The 16676-nt window shown below is 43.6% G+C and overlaps 1 protein-coding gene across 1 annotated transcript in view; it reads left to right on the top strand.

Annotated features, from left to right (window-relative positions):
• The window catches only part of FSTL1 (follistatin like 1), a 51984-nt gene that overhangs the window by 8019 nt on the left and 27289 nt on the right, over positions 1–16676 (top strand). Inside the window, exons 3-4 of the mRNA XM_044449755.1 lie at positions 9839–9943; positions 15068–15197. Coding sequence (XP_044305690.1) covers positions 9839–9943; positions 15068–15197 — 235 coding nt within the window. The remainder of the gene's footprint in view (positions 1–9838; positions 9944–15067; positions 15198–16676) is intronic.

The raw sequence follows: 16676 nt of genomic DNA, 5'->3' as shown, positions 1-16676 counted from the left end.
GGGCATGGCGGGCCGGATCCGTCCCGTGGGCCGTAGTTTGAGGACCCATGGTCTTAAATTTTCTATTTCCAAAATGTAGCAGAAGGAGAATTCACTGCATCATCTGACATCTTGGACTGTAATTTAGCTGGAAAGTGTTGATAGGAGGCTGGAAAGTGTGACAGGCTGTTTCTGTAATGATGTGGGGCTCTTAGTCCTTCCTCAACAGCTTGGGGTCCAAGCACTATTATTGGCAGAATGGGAGGCTGAAAAAGAGCACTGCTGATATGTACATGGTTTTGATTACATAAGAAAAAGGTCTGCAACCGGATTCCAGGTTTCCATCCTTCCTGCTCACTCCTCCAGTTGTTGGCACTGTGTCTGAAATTCAGTCCCAAGATAAATTGCCCATGTTGCCTGTTTCATAGAGGCTAGATAGCTGCTGCACCTCCTGCTGTAGCCACTTTGCAGGGGACTCTGGTAGCTGCTTACCAGGACCATGGAAACCACCATGCTGGGTTCAGATGACTGGAGAAACATGGAAACCATAGAGCAGACCATCGGTGAAGCATGGAAACCATAGAACATTTTTTTTTTTTTTTTAGCCGAGAATGCACTGAGGTTTTATTGAGCTTTTATGGTACTGGGGGTTTATTGTATTGGGGTTTTAATGTATGGTTAACTTTTTTTGATGTTGTGAGCTGCCCTGAGGCTTATTGCGATGGGGCGGCATAGAAATGTTTTAAATAAATAAATGAATAAAATAGAACAGACCATTGTTTCTTACTGTAGTTTCTAAAACCAAATGTATCATGCTGAAATGCCCTAACAGGGTTTGGATGACACAACAGACCATCCTGCACAAGAAACCACCATGGGGTGCCATGTCATGCAAACCCACCCATAGTCTCTGGGCCTGGATGGACAGTGGGTGCATGGCCAGTGTCAAGGGTAAGCGCAGTGAGATGACTCCCAAGAGGCCACCCACCCCCCAAAGTGCTCCTGAACTTATCCCTTCCCTCCGCCACTTGCTTGCTCACAGGTCTCTTGCTCTGGCTCAGGCAATGGAGGTGGTGAGAAGGAGGGGCAGTGGATGTTCCTGCTTCCTCACTTAGTGGCTCTCTGGCTGTCAGGCACAGGTGGCAACAGTGATGGGAAAGGGAGTGAGAAGCAGTAGTGGCTGGTGACCATGACAGTGAGAAGGGGGGCTTGCTGAAGGAGGGGGCCCATTGAGCAGCTTTTGCTCCAGGGCCCTCAAAAGCCAGATGGCTGCTGTGGGCAAGTGCCTGTGCGGCCATGGCCTGGCCTGCAGGGTGTGGAGAGAGTGATCTCTGCAGTGAGGGATCCCCTGTCATGTCCATCTGCCCCCCACCAGTGTGGCTGTACAGTTGGTTGACGGTTTGTCTGTGTAGCAAGCCTACTGTTGCGGCTTTATTTTCCTTGCTCTGACATCCTTGTCCTTCCCTGTCCTGGGTGTTCTGGTGCTTCCAGGAGTAAGCGTGAGCGTGTGTGCTGGGCGCGCACACTCGGCAGTTCCCAGCAGTCTCCCCAGTGGAGGCAAATCATGGGAAAGACTTGGGCTGGCAAGGTGCCATGAGGAATGTTCCTTCTACACTGCCACACTGGTGACCTCTGAGCAAAACAAAGGCCTGGCACCAGGCAGAGGGGGCTGCGGTCACCAGAATCAGTCAGCAAGACTGGGTGCTGCAGAGCAAATATTAGTTCCAACAATGAACCTCATGGCTGCAGAGATGCTCTGTATGCAGCCAGAGTGCAGCATTGGTAATAAGTAGCAAGCCACACAGAGGAGCTCCATCCATTCCTAAAACAATAAATGTTGCTATAAAGGATGCTTGCAATCCCTGTGCACACTAAACCCTCCAACATATTAATTATGAGCTTCACCAGTGGCTCATCTGTTTTTAAACAGCTGCAGTTTTTACCAAGCAACAGCAGCAGTGATGGTATTTTGAAAGAAAGACAGATTAATGGGGCGTCCAACTTCCATGGAGGACTTCCTAGACTGCATGACAGGCAGCAGCATGCGGGGGGGGGGGCAGTTTTCCCTATTGCTCCATTTTTGTAGTAGGTTTGATTTCAAGTAACTGTCTGTAGAGGAGCCTGCACAGAATACAGGAGCCCAGGATACTGGAAGAAGGCTGATAGCTTCATAAAGGAGCAGCTAGATGTGTATTGCTGATCTTTTTAGGTCACTTGTATTTCTCTGAGAGTTGGTGATGTCTGTGCTTCTGAATCCCTTGGTGGGCAGCCTAAAAAGAGCCCAGAGAAACACAGCAACAATATTGACTGAATGGTGACCAGCTGCAATAGACAGTGTCACTGGCTAGTTGTAGAACAGGAGATAGTGAACTGACTGAAGGCACACAGTGGGAACTAGATGATCTTCCAGATTCTTTCTCTGCACTCCACAATCCACATCTGGAGCCTGGGTGAAGCACATTAACTTAAGGGTTGGTATTGTTTTTATGGTTTACCTACCTCATCTCAGCAGCAGCAGCAGCATTTTAATCTTCAGATCATTGTCATTGTTTTGATCAGAGGGCCATAATAGACCTCTAGTATTATATTGGTTTACTGGCCTGGAATTTTGATGAAGGCTGTGAATGAACAGTGTTTCATTTTAAAGATGACCTTATGCTATATGGCTCACATTTGCTCTTAGTGCATCTGTGCTGGAGAGGAAGGCACTTAAGACTAACACATGCAAAATAATGCTAGGCTGGTATCAAATAATATAACAGATAATCTGTAATATAAGCAGGCACATTCTGGTATGACTTTGAGTGAGTTTCTTGAGAAAATGTCAGAAGAACTGAACTGGAAATCTGAGCTAATTGGGCAGAGGGAAGAGCAACCCTTGTACAAAAGGATCTCAGAGTGTGCCAAATACTGGTTTGATGTCTTTGATAGATTTTTTGGATAGCCGCACATCATGGAGTTTTGGAGAATAGAAAAAAAAGGTAGATTCAAATTCTTATGTGGGCCCTTGCATTAAACATTTGCCAGCCTCAGTTTCTGCAAGAGTGATGTTATTATTTAGTCCAAGCACCCTTAAACTGTTTCCATTTTTGATTAATTTGGAACTTTAGGGTATGGAAAGATAGATGGGGGTTATTTCTGTGTGGTATTTACCACATTGGTAAATAGTTTACCAATATTTTGGTAAACAGGACAGAAACACCCAATATTCCATCTTGTAGCTGTACAGCTGTCAAATGCTTTGCGACAGAAAAGCTGCAACTCCTACTGAGTTAGGAATGAACATTGCTGTTATTTGCCTTGTCTTTTATTATTTGCAGCTTTGTGTTTTAAAAGACATTCCAGTCCTCTGACAAAATTGGAGAGCAATTTGTTCAGAGCTGATGGCCTTTGCTGCTTATAAAATGATGGCTTCAGTCATGGTAACCTTCAGTCATGGAGCTCTGGTGTGTCCTGATTGACCAGACTCCAGGAGATGTGGGATCTGATTGACTGGGCATGGTTTCGTTCCTCCCTAGGGGTGTATTTTGCAGCTGTTTGAGTGAAATAATGTGGCAGCCAAGAATAAGTAAGGTGTGGTGGAGTTTGTGTTTGGCTGCCCTCCAAAACTGAAAGAGGGTGGGGGAACACTTGTGACTTGCAGGAAAAACTTGGATGAAGTTGAAGATTTTAGTACAGAAATGTTCTGAAGTGCTCCCATTAATTTGCTTGCTGCCAGTCCTTTCCATTTACTCAGATACTTACAGAGCATTACTGCCAGTCTACCTCCTCTCCAGGCCAGGGGTAGGTGGGAGGGGTGGAAGACTCATGATGCTTGTTCACAAGGAGCTATACATATGTTCACGGATATACGCACTGGGCCTTCTATTTTGGGAGATGACCATTGCTCCAATTTTCTCTTCAAAAACAGTATTTGTTGGTTTTCAAAGGGAAAAACCAATTACTACTCCTCCTGCCCTCACCGTTTCCAACAAAAATATAAAAGCTAGGAAACTTTTTGAAGACCTCTCATACCTTCCACCTAAAGAAATGCATTTAGAAATTCAGTGCCAAGATGTATCACTTCCTGATTATGTCTCCTGTTTCTTTCTCATTGGTCCACCCATAGAGAATGGTTGGTTGGAGTGCTTCCTACAGTTTCCACTTTTTCTAGAGGATTCTGTAGTAGTTGCATTCCAGGAACATGGAAATCATGATCCTGGGTTCAGATAATACAATAAACTATGGTAGTTCAGAGAAACCATAGAACAAACTGTTTCTTGTTGTAGTTTCTAAATACTAAATTTACCATGGTGAAAACCACAACTGGGTTCAGACAGCAAGATAGGCCAACAGTGGTAAAAAACCACCATGGTTTGTCATGTTTTCTGAATCCAAGTCAATATCTGGTTGGTTCCATTTAATGATAATGATCACTCTCCGTCTTTTGATAGCAGAGCCTAACCATTGTATGTTAAATGGATAAGTTGTTTATTCTGCAATTGGGATCAAACTAGACCTATTTCTACTAGTACTACCATTACTGTGGGGCTTTGGGTGCAATTTACTCCAGTAGGTTATTTTGGCAGGTGGTAGATAGGTGTAACTTTTTCAGTTTTCCTCTTTCCCAAACTCCAATGAAGTATATAAACTATATATATTTCAAGGCTAGTAAGCAGAAGAAAGAAAAAGGCTACATAACTGGCCTTTGATCAACATCAAGATATTTATCAGTGAATCCCTGATCTTCAAAAGTAAGTAGCACATATTGCTTAGGTATCTTACATTTTACTTTATAATATTCTGCAGTAGTTTTTATATATTTTACATTTAGTTCTGTTCTGATTGCGTTGCATTTCAAACTTTTAGCTTTTGTGGTGTACATTGTAATTTATTGTTTTAGAAATTGTGATCTACCCAGAGAATTTCTGTTACTGGGGTGATTTAAAGTCTAAATAAACAAATTGAAGACCTTCTCTCATGCCCCGTCCGTGTGCATGTTGCTTAATCACTCTGCTCTGCTCCGAAGGAGGCTTAAGTATGCCCCCATGTAGTCTGCTTTTCCCTGCAGTACTGTTTCTTCCATGCCTTTGTTTTCAAGGCCTACTCCAGATGTTTTTAGGCCTGCTCTAGTCCAAATCTAGTTTGGCTTCCACATGTTCCTAAAATGAGACATCTGCCTCCAGGTCTGTGTATAGTTGTTTTGTTTCCCTCTGAGTGGTGATGACTGGTGTCTGCACAAAACACAGTGAGTTTAAATAGGAAGCCATTTGTATCTGATTTCTCCCTCTTGCAGTTTCAGTTAATAGTTAGAATAAATGCCCCCATTTGGGCATAATCTTTGGGCATAAGTCCTGCCTCGTATTTTTCAATGGATATCTTCCAATGGTGAGTCTATAGCTCCTTTAAAATAACCTCCTTCAGAGAATAATAGGTACAGTTCATTACAGTTCAGAACTCTATTCTGGCCATCAATAGATCTTTAGACCCCTTGCAGCTGCAGTTTAAACATCTATTTTGTTCTGAAATTCTTTTTTTTAATTGCAGGTCTAGTGTATTTTTTGTGACAAGCTAAAGTTTCTGTTTGAGACCTGATACTTCATTTGCCAATCCTGCTATTTTTTACTATTACTATTTTGGTTGCCGTGTTGGTGATTTTGTCTTGTGGTTTGATTGCAGAAGGTGTACTCCCATGAAATACTGTCTCAGATGCTTAGAGAGAGTCTTAGTCTCTATCATGGGCTTCCAATTTGTGCCCATCCTATTCCTTTTACATTAGTTGTCATGGTCCCAAATGTCATACCTCTACTGAAGGATTCTTTTTTGGAGGAAGAGCTTTGGAGCCAGAAGTCCCCAGAGTTACTCCACAGGACCTTGGCACTATCCTTGAGAGTCTTTTGCCAAGTAAAGGTTGCCTGTTTGCTGAAGAGTAAAAGACCTCATGAGTAAAGGATTTCTTCTGAGTAGGACCCTCATCTGGAAGACTTCCTACAGAAATCTCTAATGAGTCCTGGGTGGAGCACTGGAAACTTCAGCATAAGTCTCCAGTTTCAAATGGTTGCTTGGTACAACCATGTCTTTTGGTCAACTTCAGTGCTTTCAAACTTTGTTTGCCTGGCTTTACTTTGTGCCTGATCCTCTGCATTGCTGACCTTTGGATTCCTAGATTCTTCCCTTTGAACTGTGCGTGTGCTGGACTGCGTCTCTGTGTGTTGACCATGCCCACATCTCAGGTACTTCTCCTGGAACTCTCCTTTGTGACTACTGATCTTTGCCAGCTTGCTGGTGTCTTCTGCTTTGAACTGTCACCTTGCTGGACTGTTTCAGCTGTACTTAACTGGCTCAATTATACAGCTTCATTGTTTCTTGTTGGTTGCTGGTTATGATACCATATTTGACTCATAGCTATAAAGCTCAGCCTAACTCAGCTATTCATGTAGGAACTAATGACACTGCCAACAGGAGCTTTTAGGAAATTACATCAGACTTTGAAACCTTGGGGAGGAAAATTAAAAGCATTAGGGCCCAGAGAGTTTTCTCCTCCATACTTCTAGTTTGCAGAAAAGAAAAAGATACCGGTGGGGGGGGTACTTCCTGTGAATTCCTGGAAACTGTGAAGATTTGGATTCTGGAACCATGGGCTAAGCTTCCTGGAAGATGGACTGCTGGTAAATGATGGATTGCACCTTACAAAGAAAGGAAAGGATGTACTTGGCCACAGCATGAAGTTTCTCAGGAGGACTTTAAACTGAATTCAACAGGGGAAGAAGATGTACATCTGGCTGTGACATCAACTGACAAAGGATTATGTACTGCAACAGTGAAAGAAACTCTAGCTGGGCCTAACACTAGTCTCCCAAAAATGTAGGACTGAAGCTAGGGAATAATTCATGTGGACTTATCTACATAAGTATGGGAAACAAACAACATGAACTTGAACTCTGAGTACATGAGGGCAAATACAACCCAATGAGCATAACTGAAAATTGGTGGGATGACTCCCATGAATGAAATTCAAACATTGCAGGATATAACCCATTCAAAAAGATTAAAAGTAACAGAAAAGGAGGCAAAATTGCACTTTGTTAAAGATACATATCTCTGCAAAGAAATACAGGAAGATGAGACCAGTAATCCCATCAAATGCATCTGGATTAATATAAATGGAAAAAGAAATAAAAGGAGTATAGTAGCAGGAGTCTATTATCATCCATGCAACCGAGGTGAGGATAACATTGAAACTTTCAAAAAACAAGTTGCCAGTATTTCACGGAGGCATGATGTCATCATTATGGGGGACATCAGTTTCCCTGATATCTCTTGGGAGTCAAACTCTGCCAAACATGGCCCCTCTAAGGGATTCCTAACATGTGTTGCCGATAACCTTCTCCAGTTGAAAGTAGAAGTAGGAACAAGAGGTATGGTTTTACTCATCCTGATCCTAACCAATACGGAAGACATAGTGGACAAAGTAGCAGGTACAAGAACTCTAGGAGAAAGTGAGCATCCCTTACTTGAATTCTCAATAATAAAGGAAGCTAAAACTAAATGTAGCCAAACATGTACCCTAGATTTCAAAAAAGCCAGCCAAATTCAGGGTGAGGATAAAGTCCCATGGCAAGCCACTAGGAAAGGAAAAGGGTGGTATATTTTTAAAAAAGAAGAGTCCGATATCTTAAAAGAAGAAATGCTTAAGGTACAACTACAAACAATTACAACAAGGAAGAAGAGTAGTAGAAAACAGAGAAAGCCCATGTGGCTTCACAAAAAGCTAAGAGAGACTCTAAAAGTAAAAAAATAAAGGACATGTATAAGAGGCAGACGTAAGGCCAAGCTAAAAATGAAGAATCTAAACAAGTAACAAGGAACTGCAGGGATGATGTCAGGAAAACTGAAGTAATGAATGAACCAAGGTTAGGGAGGGGAAACAAAAAACCTTCTTCAGATACATCCAAAGCAAATGACTGACAAAAGCCAAGGGAGTTCAACTACTCTCCATGGATGGAACAATGATAACAGATGACAAAGAAAAGGCAGAAGTACTCAGGCCCTATTTTGAATCAGTCTTCTCCCAAGTTTTAACTACCCTAACCCTAGTTTTAAAAAGATGCAGAAAAGCTAGAAAGGGTCCAGAGGAGAGCAACAAGGGTGATTCAGGGACTGGAGGCAAAGCACTTTGAGGAAAGATTGGGAGAACTGGGTATGTTCAACCTCAAGAAGAGAAGACTGAGGAGAGATATGATAGCACTCTGCAAGTGTCTGAAAGGCTCTCACAAAGAGGGAGGACAAGATCTCCATCATTCCAGAGTGTAGGACACAGAACAATGGACTTAGGTTAAAAGAAACCAGGTTTAGACTAGACACCAGGAAGAACGTCCTGACTGTCAGAGCAGCACAACAGTGGAACCTATTACCTAGGCAAGTTGTGGGCTCTTCCTTGCTGGAGACATTCAAAAAATGTCAGGACAGTCATCTGAATGGGATGGTCTAACTTAGTGTCCTGCAATCACAGGGGACTGGACCAGATGGCCTTCTGGCCCCTTCTAACTCTACTATCCTATGATTCTATAGCAGGACATTTGGCTGTCACACCACAGCTGGCCCATCTTCCTTGTCCACAAATGCTGCTTGTCGCACAAGCCAAAATGGGCTTTAAGAAGTTATGCCTGTGGCAGCAAATGTCCTAGCTGTGTACCCAGCCCATATATGTGTTAATTTACCTCTCGTGCTTTTTTCTGTAGCCATTCTACTTGCTTTTCACAAGCTTGAATGGACAGCTGTTGTGCTGGTATTTAGTCTTGGATATTTGTATCTGGAGACCTAATAACTAAGGGTTCTGAAAAGAGAAGTGCTGGTAATCTGTTCCTCCCATATCTTTTCTTTGAATATTTGTCCAAAGTGGTCTCACTCTTCATCATGTGCTCTCTTATTTGAACCATGGTGTTCCCTATCTGGAATTCACGTATTTTTCAAGATATGCCATGATTACTGGCAGGGCTGACATCCTACTCTATGGTGGTAGAGCTGGTGAAGCAGGAGAAGGTAAAGAGAGAGTGTTTTGGCACTCTCCACAGAGTCTGGTGTAAGTGTTTCCAGCATTCCCAGTGGGCATGCACATTAGTTTATTGGGGGTAGCCCCCCTTCTTCCAGTTGTTAGAAGAGGGTCAACATCACGCTGGTCCCCTCCAATAGTAGGGGTATCTCAGATCTCTAGACAAGCCCTACCTTCTGGTAGGTAAACATGCCTTTGGTGCTCCCACTGGAGAAGACAAGCAAAATATTGGCCTGGAGAAGGAGGGACTGTCCCTCCTTGAGTCCCATAAACAGAAATTAATGGTAACCACATCCTTCTTTGACTTATACACTGGTTATCCTATGGCCTTCCAGTTTGCATAAGTGGAGAGCACTGATTGAATGAAAAATTAAACCATTATAGAACAATATAATCTATGAAAGTTGTTGCTATTCTTACTACCATGTACCTCTACAAATACACACTTTATTAAGTGATGATTAAGTGGACTTTGCAACATGGAGCTGAGGGTGTTGTGGTGCCTAAACTACATATCTGTACTGTTAAAATTAGCGCGCACCAGCATTCATAAAATATAAAGACAGCCGTGTGTGTGTGTGTGTGTGTGTGTGTGTGTGTGTAAAGCTTTTATACACCATCCCTTTACTAGCGTCTTGGGTCGTTTTACAACAGGCACAAAATAAAAATGGCTCAGCATCCAGTGATTAAATATTAAAACCACAATTAAAACCAATTAACATTAAAATAATGGGAAAAATATAAAGACAACCTGTCTGAAGCCACAGTCTTTTTCTGAATGAGGCTGGTATTTCTATTTCAACCACATGTTTTCCTTATGTCTTATAGGAAGAACCGCTGAGCAAGTCCAAAATTTGTGCCAATGTATTTTGTGGGGCTGGCCGGGAGTGCGCAGTGACAGAAAAGAATGAGCCAACTTGTCTATGCATTGAGGTAAGGTGTGGATCAGCATCTTAACAGCAGAACCTTGGGAGTGCTGGTGCAAAACATGCCGAGTCCTTCTAAATGGGGAGCACTGTTGTGTCTGACCGGAGTTTCCTATATGTTCCTTGAAGCTTTCCTGCACAGTCTTCTTGGTTTTGCCCACAGTTCATGCGCATTTGTTTCTTTTGTGCAGTGCAGTCTGCATGTCTTTTCCCAAGACATCCCTTCCATTGCACCAATATCATATTTCCAAAGAGTGCATGCCACAATAGTTTGTATTTCTTTCCTCCACAGTGTTAGTTTGTGTTGTGTTTGTGGTGTGGATTATGGCACCTGGTGGTGGTGGTGGTAGTGACAATAATCAGCTGTTTTTGTCAGCAGCCATCAGCATTCATACATTCACATGTATTTATACGCTGCCTATAATTGCTGAGCCCTTCCTAGGAGGCTTACAATGCATAAAACATACTAACAGAGTAAAAACACATTAAAAACCAATAAAAACATAATGAATTAAACATTTATAAAAACAATTAAAAAGGGCCACAGAATACAGGCTAAATGTTAAAAAAAATCCTAAAAAGAAAAGTCTTTGCCTGGCGCCAAAAGGAAGATAGAGATGACGCCAGGTGAATTTCCCTAGGGAGTGAGTTCCAAAGATGGGGAGCAGTAGCAGAAAAGGCCCTTCACCTAGTTGCCACTCTGCTCATCTCCCTGAGAGGTGGTTCTTGTAGTATGTCTGCTTCTCTGTGAAATGGTAACAAAAGACCAATCCAGCCATGAGGTGATTCCAATATATTGTAAATATAGGAAAGTGCAAGAATTCCATGGGCCTGTTTGGTTCCATTGTATCAAACTGGTTTGGTGCCTGCATGCCACCTTCCCCTTCCAGTAAGTTTATTTTTTAAATGCACGGTAAATGGCAGCACAACATGGCAAGACAAAACAGTTGGGAACCTCCAATTAGCAGCCCTGTAAAGGCCCGCTATCAGAACTCAAAAATGGCTCTTTCAGTTAAGTTCATTCAAGCTGGAAGAATATCAAAAAAGAGACTGCTAGCCTGGCCAGTGACAATGAAGTGCACCTTGTTGTCCTTCCCTTAATTATACTATGTGAATCTTTGCACTGAAATATGGGCCTAACACTGCACTGGCTAACAGCTTAGCTGCCACATTTATTACCAGATGAAATTTCCAGGAACTCTTCAGGGATACAATGCTTCACAGTATTCCGAACATGATATAACCAAGGTATGGCTAGCAGTTGCAACATCAGACTGTCTCAGGATCAGCTGCCACACTAAGTATAATTGTGCAAAGGCACACCATGCTGCCACCTAAAGATCCAGGGATAGCATAGGCTCAAGGATCACGGCCAAGCTACAGACTTGATTCTTCAAAGGAAGTGCAAGCCCTTCCAAAACAGGTTGAATCCCGGTACCCAAGCCAGGCCTTCTATTGACCAACAAGATTTCTGTCTTGTCTGGGCTTAACTTCAACATGTTATCCTTCACCTGGGCCAATATTGTACCTGAACAATGGGTTTTGGCTTAAGGGTTTTGACAGCTTCCTTAAGTGAAAAAGTGCCACAGGACTCACTATCTTCCAATGAAGACACTGCCCCTCCTTTCCTAAAGTCACTTTTTCCAGGCAGAACACTTTTTAAGGCTATTTAATTTAATAATGAATGCAGGGGCTGACCTGGTGTGTATCACAGAGACCTGGGCAGGAGAAGAGGGGGATGTCTCCTTTACCTAGTGTTGCCCACCTACGTATCTGATGCAGCACCAGCCACACCTAGAAGGGAGGGGAGGGGGGTCACCCTTGTTTATTGGGACTCAATTTCCCTTGCGGTGTTTCCTGTCCCCTCAAGACCAGGCCTAGGGTGTTTGTACCTGGCATTGGGTGATTGAGGCAGATTAGGGATTCTGCTGGTGTACCATGCACCCTTCTGCCCATCAGACTCCCTATCTGAGCTGATGGAGATCATCTTGGACTTGGTGTTGAGGACCCCCAGGATGTTGGTCCTGGGGTACTTAAATCTCCATGCCAAGGCTGTTCTGACCAGGGCGGCTCAGGACTTCATGGTTTCCATGGCAGCCATGGGGCTGTCTCAACATATCGTTGTCCCAGTCCATGAATGAGGTCACACTCTCGACCTGGTTTTCTCGATGGGGCAGAGAGATGGTGATCTGGAAGTGAGAAATTTGATTTTAACTCTTTTGTCATGGTCAGATCAATTCCTCGTGAGATTTGAGCTCAGTGCTGACCTTTCCCTCTGTAAGGGTACAGATTCTATTAAGCTGGTCTGCCCCCAGATTCTTATGGATCTGGGTGAATTCCTGAGGGCTCTGGGGGATTTTCCAGTTGATAAAGCAGGCGCTACTGTTGATGCTCTTGTTGATTTGTGGAATGGGGAAATGACCAGGGCAATCGACACAATCGCTTCTAAGCATCCTCTCCCATCATTCAGAGCCCACTCGGCACCATGGTACACACCTGAGTTGTGGGCGATGAAGCAGGCTGGGAGATGATTAGAGCACAGGGGGAGGAAATCATGGGATGAATCTGACCGAACACATTTAAGAGCTCATTATTGAGCCTATGCTGTGGTAGTGAGGGTGGCGAGGAAGCAATACTTCTCCGCTTCCATCACCTCCTCACAGTGCCATCCAGTGGAGCTTTTTGGAGTGGTATACAGCCTAATATACCCTGGCCCAAAAAAAGATCCGGTGACACCATCAGTAGCCCGCTCTGATGACTTGCTCAGCACTTTAAGGAGAAAATCGCTCAGATTTGTCACAAGCCGGACTCCACAGTTGATACGACTCCACTACAGGAAGTGTCCAGAGCGCCATCTGGTCCATCATTGTTGGATGAGTTTCAGTTGTCGCGGCCTGATGACATGGGCAAGGTGCTTGGACTGGTACACCCTACCACCTTTTACTTGACCCTTGCCCTTCGTGGCTGCTTACCAGAGCCAAACATGGGATCGGTACCTGGGTTCAGGAAGTCATCAATGCCTCACTGAGGAAGAGCTGGGTTCCCGCCTCTCTGAAGTAAATGGTGATCAGACCTGTCCCGAAGAAGGCATCCCTGGACCCAGAGGTGGCTGCCAATTATAGACCGGTGGCCAACATCCCATTTTTGGGCAAGGTGTTGGAGCAGGTGGTAGCAGGACAATTCCAAGCACTTTTGGATAAAACCGATTATCTGGACCTATTTCAGTCCAGCTTCAGAGCCGGTTATGGTACTGAATCTGCCTTGGTTGCCCTGTACGATGAGCTGTGCAGGGAGAGGGACAGGGGGAGTGCATCACTGTTGGTTCTCCTGGACCTCTCAGCGGCTTTCGATACCATCAACCATGGTATCCTTCTGGACAGGCTGCCTGGGTTGGGAGTTGGTGGCATTGCTTTGCAGTGGTTCCACTCCTACCTGTTTGGCTGATTCCAGAAAGTGGTGCTGAGGGATTATGGCTCTGCAACAAGGCAACTTTGCCATGGAGTACCGCAGGGTTCCATTTCTGTCTCCCATGCTCTTCAACATCTACATGAAACTGCTGGGAGAGATCATCAGGAGGTTTGGGCTGTGGAGTCACCAGTACGCTGATGACATCCAGCTCTGCCTCATTTATATTTAATCCAGGTGAGGCAGTGGCTGTACTGAACCGGTGCCTGGCTGAGGTAATGGGCTGGATGAGGGCCAATAAACTGAGACTCAATCCAGATAAGATGGAAGTCCTTTTGGTAGGTGGTTTGGGTTGCCTGTCTAGTTTGGGAGTGTTTCTTCCATCATCCATTTAGGCTTTTTTTCTTTTTGCTATAGGACTTATTTCACATTCTTCTTTAATACTGTCTCTGGTCTTAGTCCCCAGTTTTTCCAGCACACAGTGAATTTAATTCATATATTTTACAAATACCTTATTCAGGCTACACAGTAGATAGGTTCTTCTTCATGGCTTCTGTGAATCACAAATTTAGGTTACCCACTTAAAAACATGCTGGAACGAAACAGACACTAAGGTTAGAACCCTACTCACCTCCTTTGTGCTCATGCCCGGCATGGCTGTCTCCTACTTTTCAGTCCCTTTTCATCCACTGTAAGGACTAGCAGCATTTGAAACGTTCTCTTGTCTCACAGCAAAATCTTGACTAAAATTCTATGTTGCCCCCTGGGATGCTGAGCAACATCTTTTCCCTTCTTTCCATCTTCCTTTTTTATCTTGTCTAACTTTTCTTCATCTCTTTTCCATTGCTCCCACTGGAGCCCACAGCCTCTAAAACAAGTGCATTCGCTGTGGTTGGAAGATAGTATTGATGGATAAGTGCTCCATCTGCCTTCTCTTGAAAAGTTGCACAGAGTGGACTCCTGTGCCCATTGCCAGGCTTTAACTAATTAGGCTAGGAGAAACAGCACAACATGTGTGCACATTCTGCTATGAAACACGTTCTAACTCAGCAGCTATAGTCACGCTATACTGACCTCAGCATACTGCCTCAGCATTCTTCTGCAAGAAACCTGCCCTGACTTTCTCAGTGTCCTCTAGTACATACTGCTATGGAAAGTGCTTCAGGACAACTTGCAAGGACTAGCGCTCCCAATGCTGGAGAGAGATGGCAAAACAACCCACAATTCTGGGTTTGGATGTAATGACAGCCTGTAATGCATGTATCTCACTACCCAGCAGTCCACCACGTACTTTCTTCATGGGTTGTTCAGGGTTAGTCCCAGGAAATAACATCCATATTGTGGGTGTCCAAACAGTCACTGTTGAAAAGCAAACAGTGATGGAGCCTAGGAAACTTCTCTTGCTTGGGTAGTCTTGGAAAAACTGCAGAAAATTCCCATCCCTTTTGCAAGCCCCCTGTGCCTCTAACTGTGGGAAAATGGAAGTTTTACACCCAATGTGTTGCAACAGAAGACCTAGCGAGTTCAGCTCCGGATTGTGCCTTTTAGAACAAATGAGTTTATTTGGGTTGCTATAATGTGGACCACTGGTTTGTTTTTTAATGGTTAGTGCCACACCTTACTGGTACAAATGGTCAGTGTGAGGTGCTGATCTTTGTGCCCTGTCCAGCTCCTTCCATCTTTGGAACTCACCTTTTCTTGCTTTCTTGGGCTTTTGCTTTTGTAGAAATGTAAACCACACAAGAGGCCAGTTTGTGGCAGCAATGGCAAGACATACCTGAACCACTGTGAGTTGCATCGTGATGCTTGTCTCACTGGCTCCAAGATCCAGGTGGACTATGATGGTCATTGCAAAGGTAAGCCAGGCCTGAACTGAGGCACCGTTGGAGCAATGGATGCTCCATCAAGGGAGATGGCAGAAGAGAACAACAAACTGCCCTACTGTGCTTGGCAACATTAATGCTGGATCTCCATTTCAGTGCTTCAAAGCCACAGGGCTCAGAATATGGCAGCAAGTGGGTTTCATGCTTATTTTCAACAAATCTTGCTGTCAAGGAGCATTGTACTTGGTGCTGGGCTGCCCTCAGAGCTGAGAGTGCAAGAAAGTGAGACAGTTAGGAGCTAATTATTTTGATGACCATGAAAACAGAAGTTTTAGTCTGTTGAAAACAATTCAAAATAAAAACAGCCTTCACTGAAGGAATTCCTGGGGCTAATACTGAGATATACATGTATTTTACATCTAAGGAAGACTTGGAATGTGTTGTTCAACTTCTTTCTGTTGTCCATATAGTCTTTTAAAATGTATAGGAGCACCCACCAGTTCTAAATCCTGGTGTGCAGTCTAATAAATAAACCAAAGTTGAATCAAAGTAGAAAATGACCTGTTTGCTCATAATGACCAGCCATGGCTTGTTGGCTAACCTGAGGTTAACCTATCAATTAGCCACCAGATAACTAAACACTTTTGTGGCTTCCCAGCCGGTGGTTTCTTGTTTTCTGCCCCATTCATTGGCTCCAGTCCATAACCCATGAGGTTTTGTGGCACCACAGAGCAAGTGACTGCTGGCAAGCTATCACCATGTCAGTGGCCTCTTTTGCATTGGGCTACTCTGCATTCTGCATGTGAAATGAAATAACCTTCATCTTCTCCTGAGAATGCTCAGCCTGTCACAATGACACCCACTCCCTGCCCTGACTCCCATCTTCTCGATGGCTGTGTGAAACCTTGCAGTGAGCAATCTGGAAAATACTCTTAACTAGCTTCAGTGCTAGGGTTTGGTTTGGGATTGGAGGGGCTACCCAATTTGAGTATGCTTGCAGGTGCCACCAAAGCCTCTTGCAATCCCAAACTTTTCTCTTGTCATTCAATATTATTCATTCATTCATTCATTCATTCATTCATTCAATGTATTACATATTTTAAAATCAAAACCAAAACCAGAACAAAGAGAAAAAAGTGAAAAATTAAATGTTTCAATTTTCTTGCATGAAACTTAAGTACAATTATAACAATCTGTATATAGACAATGTATTTTATATGCGATACTATTATTAAACTATTAAATAGAATTGAACATTAAATGCTATTCTTATGTGATCTGGAATTAGGAGTAAGCAGTGAAGTAGTCAAGTAAGCTGATGAGACTAAACTTTTTAGGGTGGTTAAAACCAAAAGGGATCTTTCCAAGATGGGAGAATGGGCATCAAAATGGCAAACACAGTGCAGTATAAGCAAGTGTAAAGTAATACAGATTGGGACAAAAAATCCCTATGTGTATGGTGTGCTGGACCGGGTGAGCCTTTGGTCTGATCCAGCATGACTTTTCTTATGT

Source organism: Varanus komodoensis, unplaced genomic scaffold, assembly GCF_004798865.1.
Source record: "Varanus komodoensis strain SLA01 unplaced genomic scaffold, ASM479886v1 scaffold60, whole genome shotgun sequence".
Classification (NCBI taxonomy): Eukaryota; Metazoa; Chordata; class Lepidosauria; order Squamata; family Varanidae; genus Varanus; species Varanus komodoensis.
This window is presented reverse-complemented; position numbering and strand designations above follow the sequence as displayed.